The sequence below is a fragment of the Mobula hypostoma genome, chromosome 8 (assembly GCF_963921235.1).
Source record: "Mobula hypostoma chromosome 8, sMobHyp1.1, whole genome shotgun sequence".
Taxonomy (NCBI): Eukaryota; Metazoa; Chordata; class Chondrichthyes; order Myliobatiformes; family Myliobatidae; genus Mobula; species Mobula hypostoma.
In genome coordinates, this window is record NC_086104.1 from 131,043,587 (window position 1) to 131,064,559 (window position 20,973).

The 20,973-nt window shown below is 46.2% G+C and overlaps 1 protein-coding gene across 50 annotated transcripts in view; it reads left to right on the forward strand.

Annotated features, from left to right (window-relative positions):
* The window catches only part of LOC134350964 (calcium/calmodulin-dependent protein kinase type II subunit beta), a 331,172-nt gene that overhangs the window by 113,524 nt on the left and 196,675 nt on the right, over positions 1–20,973 (forward strand). For all 50 annotated transcript variants that reach the window (XM_063056859.1, XM_063056841.1, XM_063056869.1 and 47 more), the window contains exon 3: positions 774–833. In XM_063056859.1, coding sequence (XP_062912929.1) covers positions 774–833 — 60 coding nt within the window. The remainder of the gene's footprint in view (positions 1–773; positions 834–20,973) is intronic.

Sequence of the window (20,973 nt, forward strand, 5' to 3'; positions counted from 1 at the left end):
ATAACAAGATAGAGTCCTTGAAGTGAGATCTTTGGTTATGGAGTAACTCAATGGGTGGGCAAGTGAGTGTAGTCACCCCTTTGTTACACACTTCCAATCTCGTGTGCTCATCCCTAAATGGGTGTCTGGAAACAAAAGGTGATAAAACTAGGTGATGTCCACTTCATCAGAATCCTCAGGGTCTGTCCAGAGCCCTGATTCTGAGCTCAGAATTAATCCCCGTGTAAGTTGTCAATACGTTCTCTTGTCCAGTTTCCCCTTTACCCTATTTAGTCTTGTAATTTTGCAGAATTTCCCTTCTAGTTCCACAGCTTTTCTGTGGGTACCTTCAGCTGAGCCTAACATGAGATCAACGTGTTAGTGTCTCCATGAGAGTTTAACATGAGAGCGTGTTAGTGTGTCTGTAAGGGTTTAACGTAAGGTCAACCTGTTAGTGTCTCTGAGGGTTTAACGTGAGATCAACGTGTTAGTGTCGCTGTGAAGGTTTAACATGAAGGTGTGTTAGTGTCTCTATGAGGGTTTAACATGAGAACAATGTGTTAGTGTTTCTGTGAGGGTTTAACTTGAGGTCAATGTGTTAGTGTCTCTATGAGGGTTTAACATGAGATCAGTCTGTCGATGTCTTTCTGAGGGTTTAACATGAGATCAACGTTTTAGTGTCTCTATGAGAGTTTAACATGAGGGCAATGTATTAGTGTCTCTGTAAAGGATTAGAAGTCCCAGTACCTCATGCAGCTATTCTCATGGGTTTGTTTGTCTGGTTCTCTTTGCAGACCATCAGAAGTTGGAGAGGGAAGCTCGGATCTGTCGGCTGCTGAAGCACTCCAATATCGGTGAGTACAGAACGACTGATTGATGTGTGTGTCGGAGAGTGGTTGACCCTCACTCAGCCCTGTCCCTTCTGGCTGTCTGCACAGAGTTGCCTTCTTAACAGAGCACTCTGTTCGGCCGGTGGTATAGTGGCACCTGCACCAGACTTCAGGGTGAGTGGTCGTGGGTTCGAATCCAGCCGGCTCCTCGCACGCTTTCCATCCGTGCTGAGTTCAGCGTCGAGCAGGCGACCCAGACTCGTAAATCAGATGAAACGGCAGGGCTGTCTCCTTATGCGCCGGGGCCACTGGGAGGAATTAGAGCTGAAGTAGTGTTGGCAGTTTTCTCTGCGTGGTCGGGTTAGCTCAGCAGGTAGTGCTGCTACCTCAAAGCTGCAGAGTCTCGGGTTCAGTCCCAGCCTCTGGTGCTGTCCATGCACGTTCTCCTTGTAACTGTATGGGTTTTCTCCGGAAGTTCCAGTTTTCTCCCATATCCCAGAGACCTGAGGCTTGGTAGTCAATTGAACACTGTAATTGTCCCTGGTGTAGGTGGATGGTGAGAGAACTAAAGAAGAGGTTATGGGTATGTGAAAGAGAATAGGCTTTGAGGAAGTAGGTGAGGGGGGAGTGGAATTAGACTGATAGGATTGTTTCGAGAGGTAGCATACTCGATGGGCTGAATGGCTGTGTCGTGAGAGACCTGAGATAGGAATTAACTATCAGTGGGAAGCAAAACTGGATCCAATCAATTGGAGTTGGCTGTTCCTGTTCCGTTCGCGGTAACTGTCTGTGTGAAGCATACTTGGTTACTTTTATTGGCGCCTGACAGTAAGAATCCTTGGTACATCAGTGGGAAATTCCCTGAAACAGGCAGACACCTGTAGGAAGTCAGGAACAGGTGTTTGGAATCACCGATAACCAGTATTAACTTGCTGAAATTCTTACTGGTAATTAATAGCAATGGAGGTATCAGGTTCCACTGACAGCCTGCAGTAACTCATCATCAGTAGACGATGAAATACCAACGATATGTGTAATGCTTAGAAACCAAATCGCATTAGTAGTTCTCTGACACCAGTGGCAGAGTAAGTGTTCACTCCCTCAAGTCAAGTGCTGTAGAAATCTCTTCTGCTTCCAGTATTTGGCAGGAAGATCAGTCTGGAATATATATTCCCAGTGTTTTCCCCCTTCTGATAGTTATTCCTCGATGGGCCGATCACTGTCGAGGAATTTCCTCCTCATTCCCAATTGGCTCTGAATTGAGGAGGAAGTTAAGAATCCACCATCTTGGATCTGCAGCCGCATCTCGGTCAGATTCACTCTCGTCAACGTCATTGGTGAGCCAGACAGATTTTAGTGACAGTCCTGTAGTTGCCATCACCAATAACAGATCTTTAGGAAACTCTGGGTTTATATAATCCATGAGTTTAGTTTCCTTAACTGTGTGGTCGATTTTAAACTCTGGCTAGCCTTCCTGTCGCCTCACACTGTCGTACCCTGAGGGAAATTACACTATGTGAATAGTGAACAGCTCCAGACAGCTGCAAGATTGTAGCAAGTGAACTAGATAGATCACAAGCTGTTCTTGTTCCATGTGATGGGCCAGTACTCTTGGTCCTGATTCTGGAGAATCAGAGTGGTGTTGCCTTGGACAGCTGTAGACATCAGGCTTGCTCGGACGACCCTCGTTCTTTTCCCATGATATTCCCTGCAATGCTCAGAACATCAGTTCCAGGGAATCAGGGAGGGCGGAAGTCCAGCTGCTTCAAGTCAGAGGATTGTTTCTTATCAATGGTCATTTTTGGTCCAAGCTTCTTTCAGAAGTCAATAAAGAAGTTTTAAAATATGTAGCTTCGCGATCGTTTATTAAGAGCTAATAGAACAAAAAGAATTGGAAGCAGACAGTAGCTATAGTCTATTAGGGGAAGGGAAAGATGAAGCAAAGACTAAAAGAATAAAGACCAAAGAAAATAAAAAAGGTGAGCTTGTATGTTCAGCTCTTTTTATGCCATTGATAAGAAATATTTCATTCAAATATGTAGATAAGAGTTAACCATTCAGATAGCCCCTATAAGAATGTGATACCAAGGGAAGCTTCCAGAATCATACAAATGTAATCACGGGGGGGAACATTGAACAATTGTATATACATACCGTAACCACTAGGAAACATATTGGACAGTTAGGTGTATGTGGGTAGTTATATAAAACAGTGGTCCCCAACCTCCGGGCCGCGGACTGATACATTGCCGCAAAGAATGCAGCGGTGCAGCGGTAGCCGGGATGCACCCAGCACATCTTTAAGAAAAAAGCCGAAATAAACAGGCTAATTAATTAGGTGCTGCCCAGCACATAAATGTTGGCCCAGATCAGAGGCGATTGCTGATTGTGTAGAGCAAGTGAAATCGGCAATCACCTCTGATGTGGGCCAACATTTACGTGCCGGGCAGCACCTAATTAATTAGGTTGTTTATTTCAGCTTTTTTCTTAAAGATGTGCTGGGTGCATCCCGGCTACTGCTGCACCCCTGTATCCTTCGTGGCCTGGTATCAGTCTGTGGCCCGGAGGTTGGGGACCACTGATATAAAATACTAGCAGGCATAAATTGTTAGACTGCAAAGAAAATGATAATTATACAGTTTAAACCAACAGGCTGTACTGTTGTTCACAACGGAGAGTCTGAAGGGTGGTTCTTTTCTGCAGAAGGGTTATGGGTTTCTACTCAAAAACACTATTTGGGAGAAACTTTCCCCACTGACGGTGGGTGGTGTTGCTGCCTCACAGTTCTGATGACCCAGACTCAATCCTGGGCTTGGCTGATGTCTGTGCAGTCTGCATGTTTTCCCTTAGAGCTTCAGTGGTTTCTTGCTGGGTAACAAATTGTGTGAGTTTCCCCTAGGCGGTTGGAGAATAACAGGGAGTTGATGGAGGTGGGGCGTGGGGAATTGGTTCCAGGCAGCAAAGTGAGCAAGCAGGATTACTCAGGGAGCTGGTAAAGGCTTGATGGGCCAAATGGTCTGCCCAGGTGCCATAAGTAGTGAAAAGTCAGCAGCTCACCGCTTACTTGTGGAGGTCGGTCAGGGAAAGGGTAATAGATGTTGGTCTTGGCCGTGATGCGCACACATCCTGAACAGTGAGTGTTTGGCTGAGGGAGGGCAGTGTGAGTAACAGAGAGATGGTAAATCGGGAGTGATTTCATACAGTACGAAACAGGCCCTTCAGCCCAACATGTCCCATTTGTCCGTGTTTGCCTCGCGTCTCTGTAACCCTCTCCTGTCCATGGACTTATTCAAATACATTTTAAATGTTGTTGTTGCGCCTGCCATCTGCCTCGACCACTTCCTCTGACAGTTCATTCCGTATACCCATCACCCTTTGCGTGAAGAAATTGCTCTTCAGATCCTTTTTAACTCTTCCACCTCTCACCTTCAATCTCTGCCTTCTAGTTTTCAGTTCCCCTTCCCTGGGAAAAAGACTCTGTCTACCTGATCAATGCCCCTCATGATTCTGTGCAGCTCTGTAAGGTCACCCCTCAATCTTCTGCGCTCCTAGCCTACCCATCCTCTCCCTATAACTTGACTCTTTGAGTCCTTTTCATAAATCTCGTTTGCACTCCTTCCATTTTAATGATATCTTCCCTATAACAGGGCAATTAAAACTGTCCACAGTACTGTAAGTGCGGTCTCACCAGCTGGAGGAATCAGACCCACCAGCAGTGATAGTTGTGATAACAGCTTCTTAACGCAGTGCATCGCGATGAGATTGGCATTCCCTTGGAGGGCAGAGCCATTTAATTGGACAGGATGCATGTAGTTCAGACACCCCAGGGAGATGAAGGTTAATAATCAAACTTTATATCTTGGTCAGCATATCTTGCAGAACAGTCAGGATGGTTTTGAATTATAATGAAGGGAGTAGATAGCTTCTGAACTGAGTGCTTCTGCAGGGATCTGAGTGACAGTAATGAAATTATAGTGAACTTTAGGAGCTGGGCTAATAACGGCCATTATTAACTTGTCCTTCTGCATTACAGCTCGTTCTTCAAAGTTGTTGGGACTGTCAGGTCAGGGACTCTTGTTTAAAAGGAGTAGCTTTATGGTCCATACTTAGAGCTGCCTGCGTGAGTTGACTACTTGGGAATAGCAGCAGAATGAGGTCATAGCTATGATGACGTTTGACATAGGCAGAATTTGGTTTTCAAAAGACCTTTAGCAAAGTTCAAAGACGGATTGAAGCCAAAAGTGTCTTGTCTATTCCTGATTGGACTGGCTCCTCATCTTGGGTACCAGTGGAGTTTGTTCAGTGCTTTCCAACAGAAAGTGTCCTGACTTTGGTCAGACCAAATTATTGAAAAATGGGAGGATGAAGGTTGACAGCGGACACTTGAAGGACTGGGCACCGAGGCCAGGGGGAAAGGTTTCTGCATGCTGGTGTGTGGGCACTGTGTGTGATTCTTGGCAGAACTAATAGAGTGCTACTCCTGGTTTTGTAGAAGAGGTTGTGGCTTGAACCTGGTCATAGAGTTATACAACAGGCCCTTCAGCCCAACTGGTCCATGCTGGTCAAGTTGCCCATTGAAACTCGTCCTATTTTGCCTGCATTTGACTCATATCCCTCTAAGCCTTACCTATCCATATACCTTTCCAAGTGTCTTTTCGATGTTGTTAATGTACCTGCCTCAACAATTTCCTCCGGCAGCTCACTTCATATATGGACTGCACTATCTGGGTGAAAAAATTGCTCCTCAGGTTCATATTAAGTCGTTCCCCTTTAAACATTAAACATAAGCCCTTTAGTTCGTGATTCCCTATTCTGGGAAAAGACTGTGCTTCACCCTATCTATGTCCCTCATGGTTTTACACAGTACTATCAAATCACCCCTCATTCTTCTACACTCCAGTGATTAATATCCGAGCCTACTCAACCTCTGATCCCCCAAGTTCCGGCAGCATCCAGGTAAATCTTTCTTGGCCTCGTTCCAGCTTACTGACATCTCTCCTGTAGCAAGGTGACCGAAAGTGAACGCAAAGTTTCAAGTGCAGCCTCACCTTTGTACATCTGCAAACTAACGTCCCAACTCCTGTATTCAGAATCTTGTCCTGCAGAGCGGATTGAGTGGGCAGTGTGACGGAGCCGATAGACTTGCAGGGGGCACGTCTGAGGACGAAGCTTGGATTGAGTAGATTTTGTTTGGCTCGATGACACAATGACTGTTCCACTGCTTTCGGGTGGATGTTCAGTCAAGAGGTGGTCCTCAGGTTTGGAGTGAGTGGGTGTACTGCCAATTACCCAAGACTGAGCGATCTCGTGGTAGTTGGATATTGTGGGGTGAGTGTCTCACCTCTAAACCTTTGTACCCTTAGTCTCAGGAAGGGGAAGTTTGGAGAAAGCATACCAGTCCTCATTGAGAGGTTAGCGATGGAAAGTGTGAGCAGCTTCTAACTCCTGGGTGTCAGCATCTCAGAGGATCTACTCTGGGGCCCAATTACGAAGAAGGCCCACCAATGGCCCTGCTTCATTAGGAGCTTGAGGTGCTTTGGTATGCCACCAAAGACTAGCAGATTTCTACAGATCTAACATGGAGTGTATTCTGATTGGTTGCATCCACCCCCTGGTCTGGAGGTGCCAATTCAGAGGATCAAAAGAGGCTGCTGAGGGTTGTAGACTTAGCCAGGTCCGTCAGGGGCACAGTGCTCTCCACCATTGAGGACATCTTCAAATAGAGTTGCTTCAAGAAGGTGATATCCATAATTAAGGACCCCCACCACCTAGGACTTGCCTTCCTCTCATTACTACCATCTGGGTGGAGATACAGGAGCCTGAGGATGCACACTTGCTATTCTTCCCCGTCGCCATCAAAATCCAGAATGGTCCATGAGCACCATCTCACTATTTCTCCTTGACATTTATTTATTTTTTTTATTGTGCGTTATCGTAATTTTTGATATCCTTCACGGTACTGCTGCCACAACAAATTTCATGTCAGTGGCCACTTTATTAGGTACACCTTGGAGCCCGGTGTGGTGGTCTTCTGTTGTAACCCATCCACTTCAACATTCGACGAGTTGTGCATTCAGAGGTGCTCGTCTGTACACCACTGTTATAACACTTGGTTAGTTGAGTTACTGTTGCCTTCCTGCCAGCTTGAACTAGTCTGGCCATTCTCCTCTGACCTCTCTGATTAACAAGGCATTTTTGCCCACAGAACTGCCACTCACTGGATTTTTTTTTTGTTTTTCACATCATTCTCTGTAAACTCTAGAGACTGTTGTACGTGAAAATCTCAGGAGGTCAGCAGTTTCTGAGATACTCAAACCACCCCATCTGGAATCAACAATTACTCCATGGTCAAAGTCACTTAGATCACATTTCTTCCCCATTCTGATGTTTGGTCTGAACATCAACCGAACCTCTTGACCATGTCTGCATGCTTTTGTGCATTGAGTTGCTGCCACGTGAATCTGATTAGATATTTGGTGCAACACACATCAAAGTTGCTGGTGAACGCAGCAGGCCAGGCAGCATCTCTAGGAAGAGGTACAGTCGACGTTTCGGGCCGAGACCCTTCGTCAGGACTATCTGAAGACTCTTACTAACTCTTCCTTCGGTTAGTCCTGACGAAGGGTTTTGGCCCGAAACGTCGGCTGTACCTCTTCCTAGAGATGCTGCCTGGCCTGCTGCGTTCACCAGCAACTTTGATGTGTGTTGCTTGAATTTCCAGCATCTGCAGAATTCCTGTTGTTTAGATATTTGGTGCACCTAATTTTATTTAGAGGTACTACACGGAATGGGCCCTGGGAGGCCTGCACCCCCCAATTTAACCCCAGACTAATTGTGGGACAAATTACAATGACCAATTAACCTACTAACCGATACATCTTTGGAATGTGGGAGGAAACTGGAGTACCCGGACAAAACCTACGCATTCCACAGGAAGGCCGTGCAGACTCCTTACAGAAGACGTTGGAATTGAACTCCGAAGTCCGACGGCCCAAGCTGTAGTGGCATTATGCTAACTGCTGCATTACCGTGCCATCCTAATAACGTGACCTCTGAGTGTATGTTGGTGATAATAACCCTGATTCTGATTTCTGAGCGAGGGCAGCTATCAGAGCATTTAAGAAGCTTGAGGCCACCTAAAATATTGCAATCTGCTTAATGGTCACCTGGTCCATCACATTTTACATTCACGGCCCCCTTCCCCTCGTACCGCGGCCATGGTGAGTTCTCTGCGTTTGGCGTCTAGGCTACTCTGACAACAAATCCCAACCACTGAAGGACAGGAGATCAACACCACTCTTCAAATTCTGTGCCTTCCTATCCGAAAGTCGAATAGATTCCAGTTAATTGGGCTATCGGCCAATCGCGGCGTCTGCTTATTTTGGGACAACTCTTAAAGAACAAAAACTGCCAGGGTAAATAGCCAGGTTTCCCTTTGCCGAATGGTCTCTCTCTCTCTCTCTCTCGATGTTGTCGGAGGATGGTGCCGGATTTTTCGGTTTAATCGACACAGGTTGTAGATTGGACTCCGTAGTTCATGTCATGATGTGTTTCTGGCTTTGGTTACTCCTTTTTTTGTGTTGTTGTTTTGGGTGATTTTCTTCAGGATGGCCTGCAGATAACCACCTTGAGTGTGCCTGAACTCTTTCAATTCTGAGTTCTGCACTCGCTTTGTTGTTGCCGTTTGCACCATTTGTTTTTGTTTTGCGCGTGGGAGGTGTTTGATCTTTTTCTATGAACGGATTTCCATGGTTTTCTTTGCTTTCCTATGTTTCGGGGCTGTCTGTGGAGAAGGCGAATCTCAGAGTTGTATACTGCATACGTACATCCATAATAAATATATACTGCATACGTACATCGATAATAAATGTACTTTGAATCTTTGGGACACTATGCCATTTAATTGAGAAGGGAAGCTGTTGTCGAACAGTTTCTAACTAGTGTTAGTCACGTGCACCCGTTTGACACAACACTGTGCTGAGAGCGAACAGTTTTTAAATAACATCGGTTGCATGTGTTCGTTTTCAAATAGCAGTGATTTTTGTCACTGATAGTTGGCGAGAAATAAGCAGTAAGACGATTCAGAACTGTTTTGCTTAAAGCATTCAGGCTTGGAAATGCCAGAAACAGCCGGGAGTGAAAAATGATTTCACTACTTCAACAAGTTAGGAACTGCAAAGAATTTGAAGGTATCGGCAATGATCTTGAATGTTACAATGAAAATGAAGATTTGGAGGATACAAAGGTTGAAAGCACTGTATTAAGGCAATCCATTATCTACACTAGGTGTCTGCACTAATTTTGTTCATTTACGGTTGATCAAAAGAACACGGCAGTGTACACTGAATTAGTTATCCGTCGATAGGTATTAAGAGCTAATAAACAGTTTTATAGTACCGTGGTACTATTGGTAGTGTTCTAATTTGTTCTGTATTTCATTTAAATACATAATTTGTGTCTCAGTTAACCGGTAGTTTGTCTTTTTTACTTCTTTATTACATTGGCTAATTGAGACAGCTGTTTAATTGGGCCAAAATGTACTGGTCCTGATGGATCACAATTATACGGAATCTGCTGTATATCACTGGTCTTTTTTTGTCAGTGAGTCTAAATTCTGGAGCTCCCAATCTGAATAATCTGCTCCCACCTGCAGAAGGATCGCAGTAGTTCATGAGGGTGGGTCAATACCACGTTCTCTTGGGATGTTGCTGGCAAATATTGCCAATAGCATCCATGTTCCTTACTTGAATGAGGAAAGTGTTTGGAGACTGGGGCTTAGTACATAGCAGGGTGAGGCCCTGGAAGAAGCAGCACAAGTGGCTGGATGGAGGGAATAGCCTGCAACGGGGGATTTGTGCGCTGGAGTCCATTATCTCTTGTGCCAACTTCTGTTTAGATTCCTGTCTGGAAATGGATGCATTGTGGTCAGAGGGTAGTTGAATGGAGTGGGAGTCAGACTGGGCAGTGAATTCAGGTCTATTATTAATCATCATCATGATTGTATGCTGTGTCATATGATGTGGGTGATCATGGTCTGATGACCATGACTGTTCTGGGCAGATATTTCTACAGATCTAGTTTCCTCTGGTCGTAAACTCTCCCACCATAAGAAACATCCTCTCCACATCCACTCTATCAAGGCCTATTCACAAAATGCTGGTGGAACGCAGCAGGCCAGACAGCATCCATAGGAAGAAGTACACTTGACGTTTCAGGCCGAGACCTTTCGTCGGGACTAACTGAAAGAAGAGATAGTGAGAGCACCTGGACTGCCCCCTCTGTTGCCTTGACGACTCAAGTACGCATCTAAGTGCTGAGAGAGTCTCTACCTCCATCATCCCTCCAGGCAGTGCATTCTAGGTTCTAAACACACTGAGTTTACACACTCTTCCCCTTTACTATCTCTTCTTTCAGTTAGGCCTGACGAAGGGTCTCGGCCTGAAACGCCGACTGTGCTTCTCCCTATGGATGCTGTCTGGCCTGCTGCGTTCCACCAGCATTTTGTGTGTGTTGCTTGAATTTCCAGCATCCGCAGATTTCCTTGTGTTTGCACTTTCACTATTCGATGGGTTTCAACGAGATCACCCCTCGTTCTTCTGAATTGCATTGAATACAGGCCCGGAACCACCAGGTGCTCTTCATATGACAAGCTGTTCAAACCTGGAATCATTTTCATGCCACAGAAAAACATACTGACGAAAGCAAGGACGTAATTGCAGTCACGGGGGTGCAGAGGCAATTCACCTGGATATTGGCTGGGTTGAAGTGTTTCTGGAGGAGAAACTGGGTTGTTTACCGTGGAGAGGAGTCACCTGAGGGTGGCCTGACAGAATTGTACGATGAGAGTAGATGGGAGTGCTCCTTATAGCAAAATTGTCTGTAAGCAAACGTCTATGGTTCGGGGATAAGAGATTTGATGGAGAAATAAGGAAGAATTTTTTTACTCAGTGTGTTTGGAACCTAGAGTGCACTGCCTGGGGTATGGTGGAGGTAGAGACTCTCTCAGCATTTAGATGAGCACTTGAGTCGCCAAGGCAACGGAGGGGGCAGACCAGGTGCTGGTAAGTAGCGTTGGCACAGATGGGTACTTGAATGGATGTGGTGGGCCGAAAGGCCTTTTTCTGTGCTTGGTGACTCTAATCACTCAGTGGCGTCCATTCAGAATTGGATTGGTGACTGAGAACAAAGGAGAAATAGCTGGGTCATTTTGGGTTGGGTGTCGCGGCCCTTGTCAATGATCCAGATGAACGTAAGGAACAGAGCTGGTGGATCTTGGGTCCACCTCTAAAACTTGTTTTGCCCTGTCGGTAACATCAAGAATAATCCAATCCTGGCTTTGGCATCAGCTTCTCGAGAGCTCTCTGGACCTCTTGATTTCCTTGTAATCTGAATGTCCGTGTGGTGCAATACATCCAGCAGTACACACAAAATGTTGGAGGAACTCCGCAGCAGCATCTATGGAAAAAAAGGTACAGTCCACGTTACGAGCCGAAACTAGTCTTTTTTTCCATAGATGCTGCCTGGCCTGCCGAGTTCCTCCAGCATTTTGTGTGTATTGCTCGGATTTCTAGCATCTGCAGATTTTCTCTTGGTTGTAATATATCCAGACTGGGTAGTGATACAAAGCTGGATGATATTGTGAGGAGGCGGCAGAGGGCCTTCAGGAGAATGCACACAGACTAAGCAAACAGATGACAACGTGGCAAGTGGAATATAGTGTAGAAAAATGTGAGTCACCCACCTTGGCAGAGAGAAAAAAATATTAATAAGGCAGAGCATTTCTTTAAATGGTGAAAGAATGAAAACTTTCTGCACATGTGGACTTGAATGTCCACATGCGTCACTAAAGGAGGAAATAGAGGGAGGCGAGTGGTTTGTTAGTCTTTTTTTGAAAGAGGAATTCAGCACAGATTTGAAGTTGCAATATACAGAGCCCTGGTAAGACAGCACAGCATCTGGAATATCATTTACAGGCTCATCTCTCTCCTCAGGAAGGATATACGTGATCAGGAGAGTGGAACAAAGGTTCCTGGGACAGGTAGTGGGAGTAGCTTATAGTGCAGACTGGGCTGTTCAGAGTTTGCTCAAATTAGAGACAATCTCATTGAAATGTACAGAATTCTTCTGGGACTTGACAGCGCAGATGTTTCCCGTCAGACACCATGCACGGTCTCAAAGGTTGGCATTTCCAGAAACAAGATTTCTTCACCAAGAGGGCAGTGAGTCATAGAAATCCTTTCCCCAGTGGGCTGAGGTTTAGGTGTTGAGCAGCTCGATGGATTTGAGGATGTTAAGGGAATTGAGAGATGTGGGTTTAGTGTGGGACAGTTGCACAGAAAGAAAATAGCAGCCATGATCTTGTTGAATCAGGGAATAGCACAAGGGACCAAACGGCCTCCTCTTCTGTTTCTTACTGGGACTGGAGGCAGGAGACGGTATATCAGAATGGGTGATGGTGCAGGGGGAGAGAGAGAATGGGTCAAAGATGAGGCTACAGGACGGCAAATGGGATTAGCAGCGTCACAGTCAGAAGTTATTTCACTGAATCGGCTGCAGAAGTTTATAATCTGACATGTTTATCCCTACCTGCATTGCGACGCGGAGTCTGAGCATTCCATGTTTCTGCAATAAACGTACAAATAAAAGATAACTGAACGCCTGGATTTTCTAGCAGCTGCCTGCAGCTCAGAGGACCACAACCTTGTCATAGGGTTTGGAGGCTTGCGTGCCTCAAAGACACGGAGAGCTATGCTGGCTGGGCTCAGGGCCTTGTGCTTTGGCTCTTGGTGGGATAGAGGCAGATCCGCCGGTCCTCCACGTTTTGAGGGTTCAGCTCAGGGCTAACAACCCTGACTATTCAAAAAAAAAATGTTACTGAAACCAGCAATGAAGAATCCTTCTGTATCTGTGTGTAACGGCATGACGGAGTCCCCACCCGGGATTTGCTTGAGTCTCAATGGTGAAAACTGAGAGGAAGCTACTGGCACGATGAAGGAAGTTCTGAGCACTGCCAGGACCAAGACCAAGAATTGGTTTCCGGAATGTACGAGCCATGTGCAACACTGACAAGCTAGCACAAATTAACTGCAGAAATGTGCCGTCACAACCTACGTAAACTGGGCATCAGTGGAAGCAGATGGAAAGGGTCTGGCAGACTAAAGGCAGCAACTGGTGAAACAGTTTTCTAGTCAGGACAGGAAGATGGTCAGCATCATGATGGTGTAGCGTCCACACCAAGATGAAGCTGTACAGAACTGTCCACACTCTTGTACTGGCCAGAATGCTGGCGTATGACACAGACTGAGCTTGCTAGGCAGTTGTCATTTCACACCGTGAGCCTTTGGAAGCTCCTCCTTATTTTCTGACCAATGAAAGATCTCCAACCAGGCCCCACTCCTTCAGTGTCATCAAGGGGAAACGGGCACAATCGAGTTGAGGAAACATTGGAGAGATGGATTGGGCACATGAAGAGAAGAGAGGCCAACTCCATCATCAAGACAGCACTTCATTGGACCCCTGAAGGGCTGAGGAAGACCAAAGACAACTTGGCGCCGTACCTTAGAGGCAGAAATGAGGACCCCAAACCACTCCGAGGGCACAATAGAGAAGATGACTAAGGACAGAGAGAGATGGAGGACTTTCCTTGCTGCCCTCAATGCCAACAGTGTTACAGCAGTAAATAAGTAAGTAGCCCGCAGCTCTCAGCGACTTCACGGAGGGAGAAAGAGAGACTTGGGAGAAATGAGTCCTGTTGTCATGGAAACAGGATTTAATTTTCCATTTGCGAATTTTTTTTTTCATTCCTGCTTCTTGCTGATAGGCACCAGTGCTGTCTGATGATGTGGTTGTTTTAACATCGGAGAACTGCAGTCTTAGAACAGAACAGAACTGGATTCCTTGTATCTAGTGCGCTGTGAGAGTGCCACTCGTTCAGCCAATTGTTGGCGTAGGCTTTACGAGCCGACTTTGAGAGAGATACCACTATCGAATGATCCACTGAAAGGTTTGAACATCAAAGTGTTCCTGCAAGAGATTCTGCAGATGTCAGGAACACAAACAAAATACTATAGGACCTCAGCAAGTCAGGAAGCATCTTTGGAAGGGAATAAACAGTCGATGTTCTGGGCTGAGACCCTTGAAAAGGACAGGAAAGAAAGGGGGCAGATGCCAGAACGAGAAGGTTGAGGATAGGGAGAGGAGTAGCAGCTGTTAGAAATTCTGGAATGTTCTGAGAGCTGGAATAGGTGGTGGGCCAAATAGCCTCCTTCAGTCTCATAAGAAACATACAATTTAGAAGATACTCTCAGTAGCCACTTTATTAGGTACACCTGTACACTTGCTCATTGATACAAATATCTAATCAGCCAACTCCATGCGTAAGAGCATGCAGACATGGTCAGGAGGTTCAGTTGTTGTTCAGACCGAACATCAGAATGGTGAAGAAGTGACTTTGATAGAGGAAAGATTGTTGGTGCCAGAGAGGGTGGTTTGAGTATCTCAGAAGCTGCTAACCTCCTAGGATTTTCATGCACAACAATCTCCGGAATTTACAGAGAATGGTGTGAAAAACAAAAAAAAACATCCAGTGATAGATAGGCAGCTCTGTTGGCGAAAACTTCTTGTTGATGAGAGGGGAAAGACCAGACTGGTTCAAGCTGACAGGAAGGTGACAGTGTCTCAAATAACCACCTGTTACTGCAGTGGTGTACAGAAGAACATCTGTGAATGCACGACACTTTGAAGTTTGAAGTGGATGAGCAACATCAGCAAGCCAGCACAGTAGCATAGTGGTTAGCACAACGCTTTACAGTACAGGCCGTCCGTGTATGTCAGGACATTCTTCCTGTTTCCTCCAGGTGCTCCGATTTCCTCCCACAATCCAAAGATGCACCGGTTAGTAAGTTAATTGGTCATTATAAATTCTCCTGTGATGAGGCTAGGATTAAATTGGAGGATTGCTGGGCAGCATGGCTGGAAGGGCCTGTTTCTCGCTCTATGTTAATGAATAAAGACAACACCGGGTTCTACCCCTGTACAGATTAAAGAGATCACTGAATGTACAGTATACTTCTACTAAATTCAGTTTCCTTCAACTCTTGCTGGGAGAGGGGATGTGTGGGAGCATGTCCTGTTCCCTGTGCAGACAGGGTGTGCCCATCGGAAGAGTTCTGAATGTGTTTGCGGGATAGTCCTAAATTATAACCGGCGAGGAGAGGGCAGGCACCTTAGCGTGTTGCTGTTATTTAATTCGTGCTCTCAAATCACTTGAAATAAATGCGTTGAGTTCTGTGGAGAGGGAAGTTAGTCGGCACGTTAAAAGTTGGTCTTTTGTACTGTCCTGAAGTGGTTTATGCCCACACTGATTAACTTTAAGTACCCTCTCTACAGATACACATGTTTGTTTACTTTACTTCTGGGTCCACTTGTGAAGGAATGCTTCTGATTTGCCAGCTCTGATCTCATCTGTTCTCTCCTGGATTCCCTCACAGTCAAAGTTGGTTCTGTGTGTGTGTGTGTGTGTGTGTGTTCGTTCTATCAAATCACTTCTATCATTGGCTTATTGTCACATGTACAGAGAAAAGCTCTGCTTGCCATCCAGACAAATGTGCCATGCAAATACATCGTAGCAGCAGAAGGAAAATGCACTCAGTGGCCATTTTATAAGGTACCTCCTCTATCTAATAAAGTGGCCACTGAGTGTATCTTTGTGGTCTTCTGTTGCTTTAGCCCGTCCACTTCGAGGTTCAACATGTTGTGCATTCAGAGCTGACCTTCTGCATGCCCTGTTGTGACATGTGGCTGTTTGAATTACTGTTGCTTTCTTGGCAGTTTCAACCATTTTCAGCTGACCACAAAGCGGTTTTGCCCACAAACTACCACTCTCTGGATGTTTGTTGTTTTTCATACCGTTCTCAAGTCAAGTTGTGTGTGAAAATCCCAGGTGATCGGCAGTTTCTGAGATACTCAAACCACCCTGTCTGGCACCAACAGTCATTCCATGGTCCAAGTCACTTGGATCACATTTCTTCCCCCAGTGTGATGAACAACAGCTGAACTCCTTGACCGTGTCTGCATGCTTTTATGCAATGAGTTGCTGCCACACGATAAGCAAATTAGATATTTGCATTAACGAGCCAGTGGACTGGTGTACCTAATGAAGTGGCCACTGGGTGCAATAGGGTTGCAGTTTCAGAGAATATGCAGTGCAGGTAGACAAATAAAGCACCAAGGCCATGACATGCCAGATAGGGAGGTCAGGAGTTCATCTTTAGTGTAGGAGACTTGCTTTTAAAACTGTCTTTTTACAGTATGATACACACTGAGTCTGGCGTTACGAGTTTTCGAGCTCTTGTATCTTACGCCTGAGGTGGGAGGAGTCTTTGATTTTGTTGGCTGCTTCCCCAAGGCAGCGAGAAGCGTGGACGGAGACAGTGAAGGGGAGGTTGGCTTGCATAATGGTCTGGGCTGTGTTCACAACTCTCTGCGATTTCGTGCGGTCTCGGGCAGAGCAATTGCTGTACCAAGCTGTGAAGCATCCGGATCAGATGCTTTCTGTAAAATTGGTGATAGTCATTGGGTCCATGCCAGGTCTTCTTAGCCTAATGAGGAAGTGGAGACGTTGGTATGCTCTCCTGGCTATGCCATCAACGTTCAGGCTATTTACTGACACAAGGCACCAGGCAAAAATTTTGAGGTGGGGCAGAGAAATACGATACGCAGTAAGCAGTCAGTTGTACCACAACAGCTAATTTACACAGTAGAGGAAGCAAAAATTGCAGTTATCTTCTCCCAACTAGAGTGGGATAAATTCTTCAGAAGATCCTGCAAATGGAGGATAGCTGCGTGTCAGTTGCACACAAAATATAATCTGTCACTTAACGCAACGTGGTCACAAAGATGAATTGAAAGGGGTGCATGATTCCGACCCAAAACATGGACGTGTGACCTGCTGAGTTTCACCAGCGCACTGTTTTCAGCTCCAGCGGTTTGGCGGGGGGGGGGGCGTTACCTGTCATCTCCACTCTGCTTGGCAATAGCACTGTAACTATGTGCAGTCTTTGCAGTTTTAAACATTGTCAAGTTCTGCTGAGTAGGTGATGTGCTCCCTGGAGTACATCCGATCTGAGATGTGCTGTTCGAGCCATAAGCACTTGAGGTGGAGCCTGATCAAGGCTCTGAATAGCTTAGCATGTTTTTATTTCACTGCTTTGAGGCAGGGCCAACGTGCTGTGTAACTACCTGGGTAATTAGCTGCATACCTGACTGCTTTCAGTGATGTGTACCGGTTGACCCTGAATCATTTGCTCCTACTCAGCTTGTGGACTCCCACTGCTGAGAAAATGCTCTGATTTTGGCTTCTTGGCTAGACCATATGAACTCTTTTATTCCTCTAAATCAGGAGTTGCCAAACTGGGGTCCACGGACATGGCTCCATGGCACAAATGTGGTTAGGAACACCTGCTCTGAACTGAAGTCAGTGTTTTGCAAACTTACTTAATAGATGTATGATCCTTTGTGCCTTCCCGTTGATCTGAGTGATGAAGTGTGTGTATCACGTCCTCCCCTTTCCGAATCAGGCCATACCTCTCCCTGACCTCACTCAAGGTGTGAGACTGGGTCCTAGACGCCGATCTCTGGAGAGCCCCGTGTGTCACACCCGTTCCCATCTCTCTGTCCTACCTCCCGACCCGTTACCAAACCACTTGCTACTCCCCTCCTGTTCTGAGCTCCTTTGCTTTAGCTAATTAATGAGTTCTCATGCAGACATAAAAAGAAACAAACTGAGAGAGGGAGCAGGCCATTCGCCCCTTGTGCTTGTTCCATCGTTCAACAAGGTCTCTACCTCAACACCACTTACCTGCGTTAGCCTCTTCTGATCCTCAAAGTTCTAAAACTGCTGGATCTCTCTCTTCAATCTGCTTAGTGACAGAATCTCTTGGATAGAGAATTCCAATCAGTCAATCATGTGGCTGCAACTCAGTGCATAAAAGCATGCAGACACGGTCAAGAGGTCCAGTTGTTGTTCAGACCAAACTTCAGAATGGGGAAGAAATGTGATCTAAGTGGATTTGGCCTTGGAATGATTGTTGGTGCCAAAGGTGGAGGTTTGAGTGTCCCAGAAACTACTGATCTCCTGGGATTTTTCCTTTCTCACATTTACAGAGAATGGTGTGAGAAACAAAAAGAAACATCCGGTGAGCAGCAAAAATGCCTTATTAATGAGAGAGGTCACACAGTAACTCAAATAATCACGGAGAAGAGTGTCTCTGAACACACAACATGTCAAAAATTGAATTGGTTGGGCTACAGCAGCAGAGGACCATGTGTCCTCCCCCCTTCCCCCTCCCCCTTCCCCCTCCCCCTTCCCCCTCCCCCTTCCCCCTTCCCCCTCCCCCTTCCCCCTCCCCCTTCCCCCTCCCCCTCCCCCTCCCCCTCCCCCTCCCCCTCCCCCCTTCCCCCACCTTCCCCCCTCCCCCCTTCCCCCCTCCCCCACTTTATCAGGTACAGGGAATACCTAATAAGTTGACTACTGACTGAATATTAATGATGTGGGTGTAGAAGGTACAATCAAGTTTACAGTTGACATGTGAGTTGGTGCCATTGTGAATGCTGAAGAAGTTGGTACAAGGCAGATATAGATCAGACAGAAAGTTGGCTGAAATATTGGTAGTTGGAATATTATCCGAAAGTGTGCTCGGGCATTTTGGGAAATCAAATAGGGTATGACCATAAGACATGGAGGAAAATTTGGGCCAGTGACTTGACCTCCACAGCCCTCTGTGGCCATGAATTCCACAAATTCGCGATACTCCTCATCTCCGTTCTAAAGGGACACCCTTCTATACTGAGGCTGTGCCCTCTGGTCCTAAACTCCCCCACTACTGGAAATGTGTGGCATGTCCACTCTATCCAGGCCTTTCTGTATTCAGCAGGTAACCAGTTTTGGGCCCCATACCTAGGAAAGAATGTGATTGCATTGGAAAGAGTCCGTTGGACAAGAATGACCCTGGGAATGAAAAGATTAACGTACGAGGACTGTTTGATGGCTCTGCCTGTCCTCGCTGGAGTTTAGAAGAATGGGGGAGGGTGGAATCTCTCTGAAACCCACCAAATATATCAGAAGATGCAGACCCCATCCAGTCTCCGGAGTTGTCGGACTCTGGTATTGAGGGGTGCTACACTCTCAGCACTGCCGATTACTGGACAGTGGGATCGCTTCTCCCATTGTCACTCGTCTTCTCTTCAGAAGGATTCCACTGATTGCAAGCCCAGATGCTATCAATACGTTTAAGAGGCATTTGGAGTGACGCTTAAATAAGCAGCACATAGAAGGAAGTAGACTCGGTACGAGCAGAATAGCCTGTGTAGATGGGCGAAAAGGGTCAGCACGAAAGTGACGGGCTGAATGGCCTGCTTTACTGCTGACCCTGTGATTATAATTGGCATTTGGTTAAAGGTATGGAAGCAGAGAAGAATCTGTAATGTGATTTCTTTTCAAGTTTCTTTCTTTCCCTGACTCATATCAGAGCTTGCTGTTCTCCCTGTCTGAGCTGGGATGACAAGCACCACAGCTGCCTTTTTGATCCTCTTATCTCCAGGTGAGCATTTCCCAGTTTGGGGCGGTGGATAGCAATCTAGCCACCAGAGCTCTGGTCTATTTGCCCCCTCCTTCCCTGTGCCTCCGACTGTACCTCCGACTGTACCTCCTGCACTACCACCGTGCTCACTGTCCAGGGAAGCAAGTGTCGAAGACGAGGCAGGAACGAGGCAGAACGAAACGATGGGCAAAGCACATCAGGGTCACTATTAAACACTTCCATTTAATTCACGTTTTCTGTCGGCAGAGCTGTATGTCCTGTGGTAGAGGGCGTTGGAAATCTGGTGGTTATATTTGTGAAGTTGCTCATTATAGGTGTAAAAGGTTCCTGATGTTTGGAACACATAATAATACTGAGGAAACAGTATTTAAATAGCCCACTCTCAACACTTCTATTGCTGCACTCCTGACAGCCCTCCGCCCACACAGATCTCGAAGGAACAAAACAAAAAACCCACGAGATGCGTCCTTACAGAATCCGCCACTAATTTCATTCTGGGATTTGATTAACAACATGCCAGACGTATCTGATGGCTTAAAATGCCTAGACAATCAAAATTGGATTGTCTAAGTACGAAATGAATAGTGTGAGGAAACTTAATTATTAATATTCCTTTCCCTTTATTATGTGTACTTACCTGTGCTGTTATTATGGGGATTTAAAAGCCAGCCGGTAATATTTTGTTCAGGAAAGGTTGTCAAAATAGCAGTTCATTCCTTACAAAATCTAACTGAAGAGTGACAGGGAGATTGGTGCTGTTTTCTGCAATTAACATTGCCATTGTGCCTGGCTCCAAAAGGAAGTGATTTTGGGCTGCCAGGTAGGGATGGGTCAAACCCATCCTGCCAGGGAGCCAATGGCTAGCATCTTGTCTTATGGTACGACAAAAGCAGCTGTGCATTGGCATAGCACCTTTTCTAGCTGGTCAATAAAACATTGCAGTCCTTGGAGTTCGTCTTATGGTTGGGTGCATTGACAATAGGGGAATTTCCTGGTTCTACACGGAGAAGTTTTATGTTCACTGTTACTGAGACTATCTTTTTTTTTAAAACACCGTCTGTGTTGAAGTAAAATTCTCCAGCTGCCGTGGTGGATTTGAGCGTGTCTCTCAGTGTCCCAGGACTCTTTGTGCTGGTCACTGACAGCCACTCCATCAGCACCTCTTGAGAGGTTACAGCTCAGAGGCTTTTGAGCTAATTCAGAGCCTGGGGAAAGTGGGTGGAGAGATCATGCAAGGCCTGAGCCCAATCCGAGCCCAGCCCGGAGTTGATCATGTCCGGACCCAAAGGAATCCCACTAGGTTAGCCTGAACACAGCAGAGTCCAGCCAGACTACACTACACCCAACCATGCATTGGATCCAACAGAGCTAAACCAGGATAGCCTAGGCCCGACTGTTCTTGAATCCGACCAAATCTGACCAGGTAAGGCTGGACCCAACTGTGCCTGGACTCGGTGACCAGGGTCAGTCTGGACACAGCTGGACCCCTAGATGCAAATGAACTTGGACCACTACTAGCATGCACCTGACTGTGCCTGGAACTAATCAAGGGTGGTGGTCTAGAG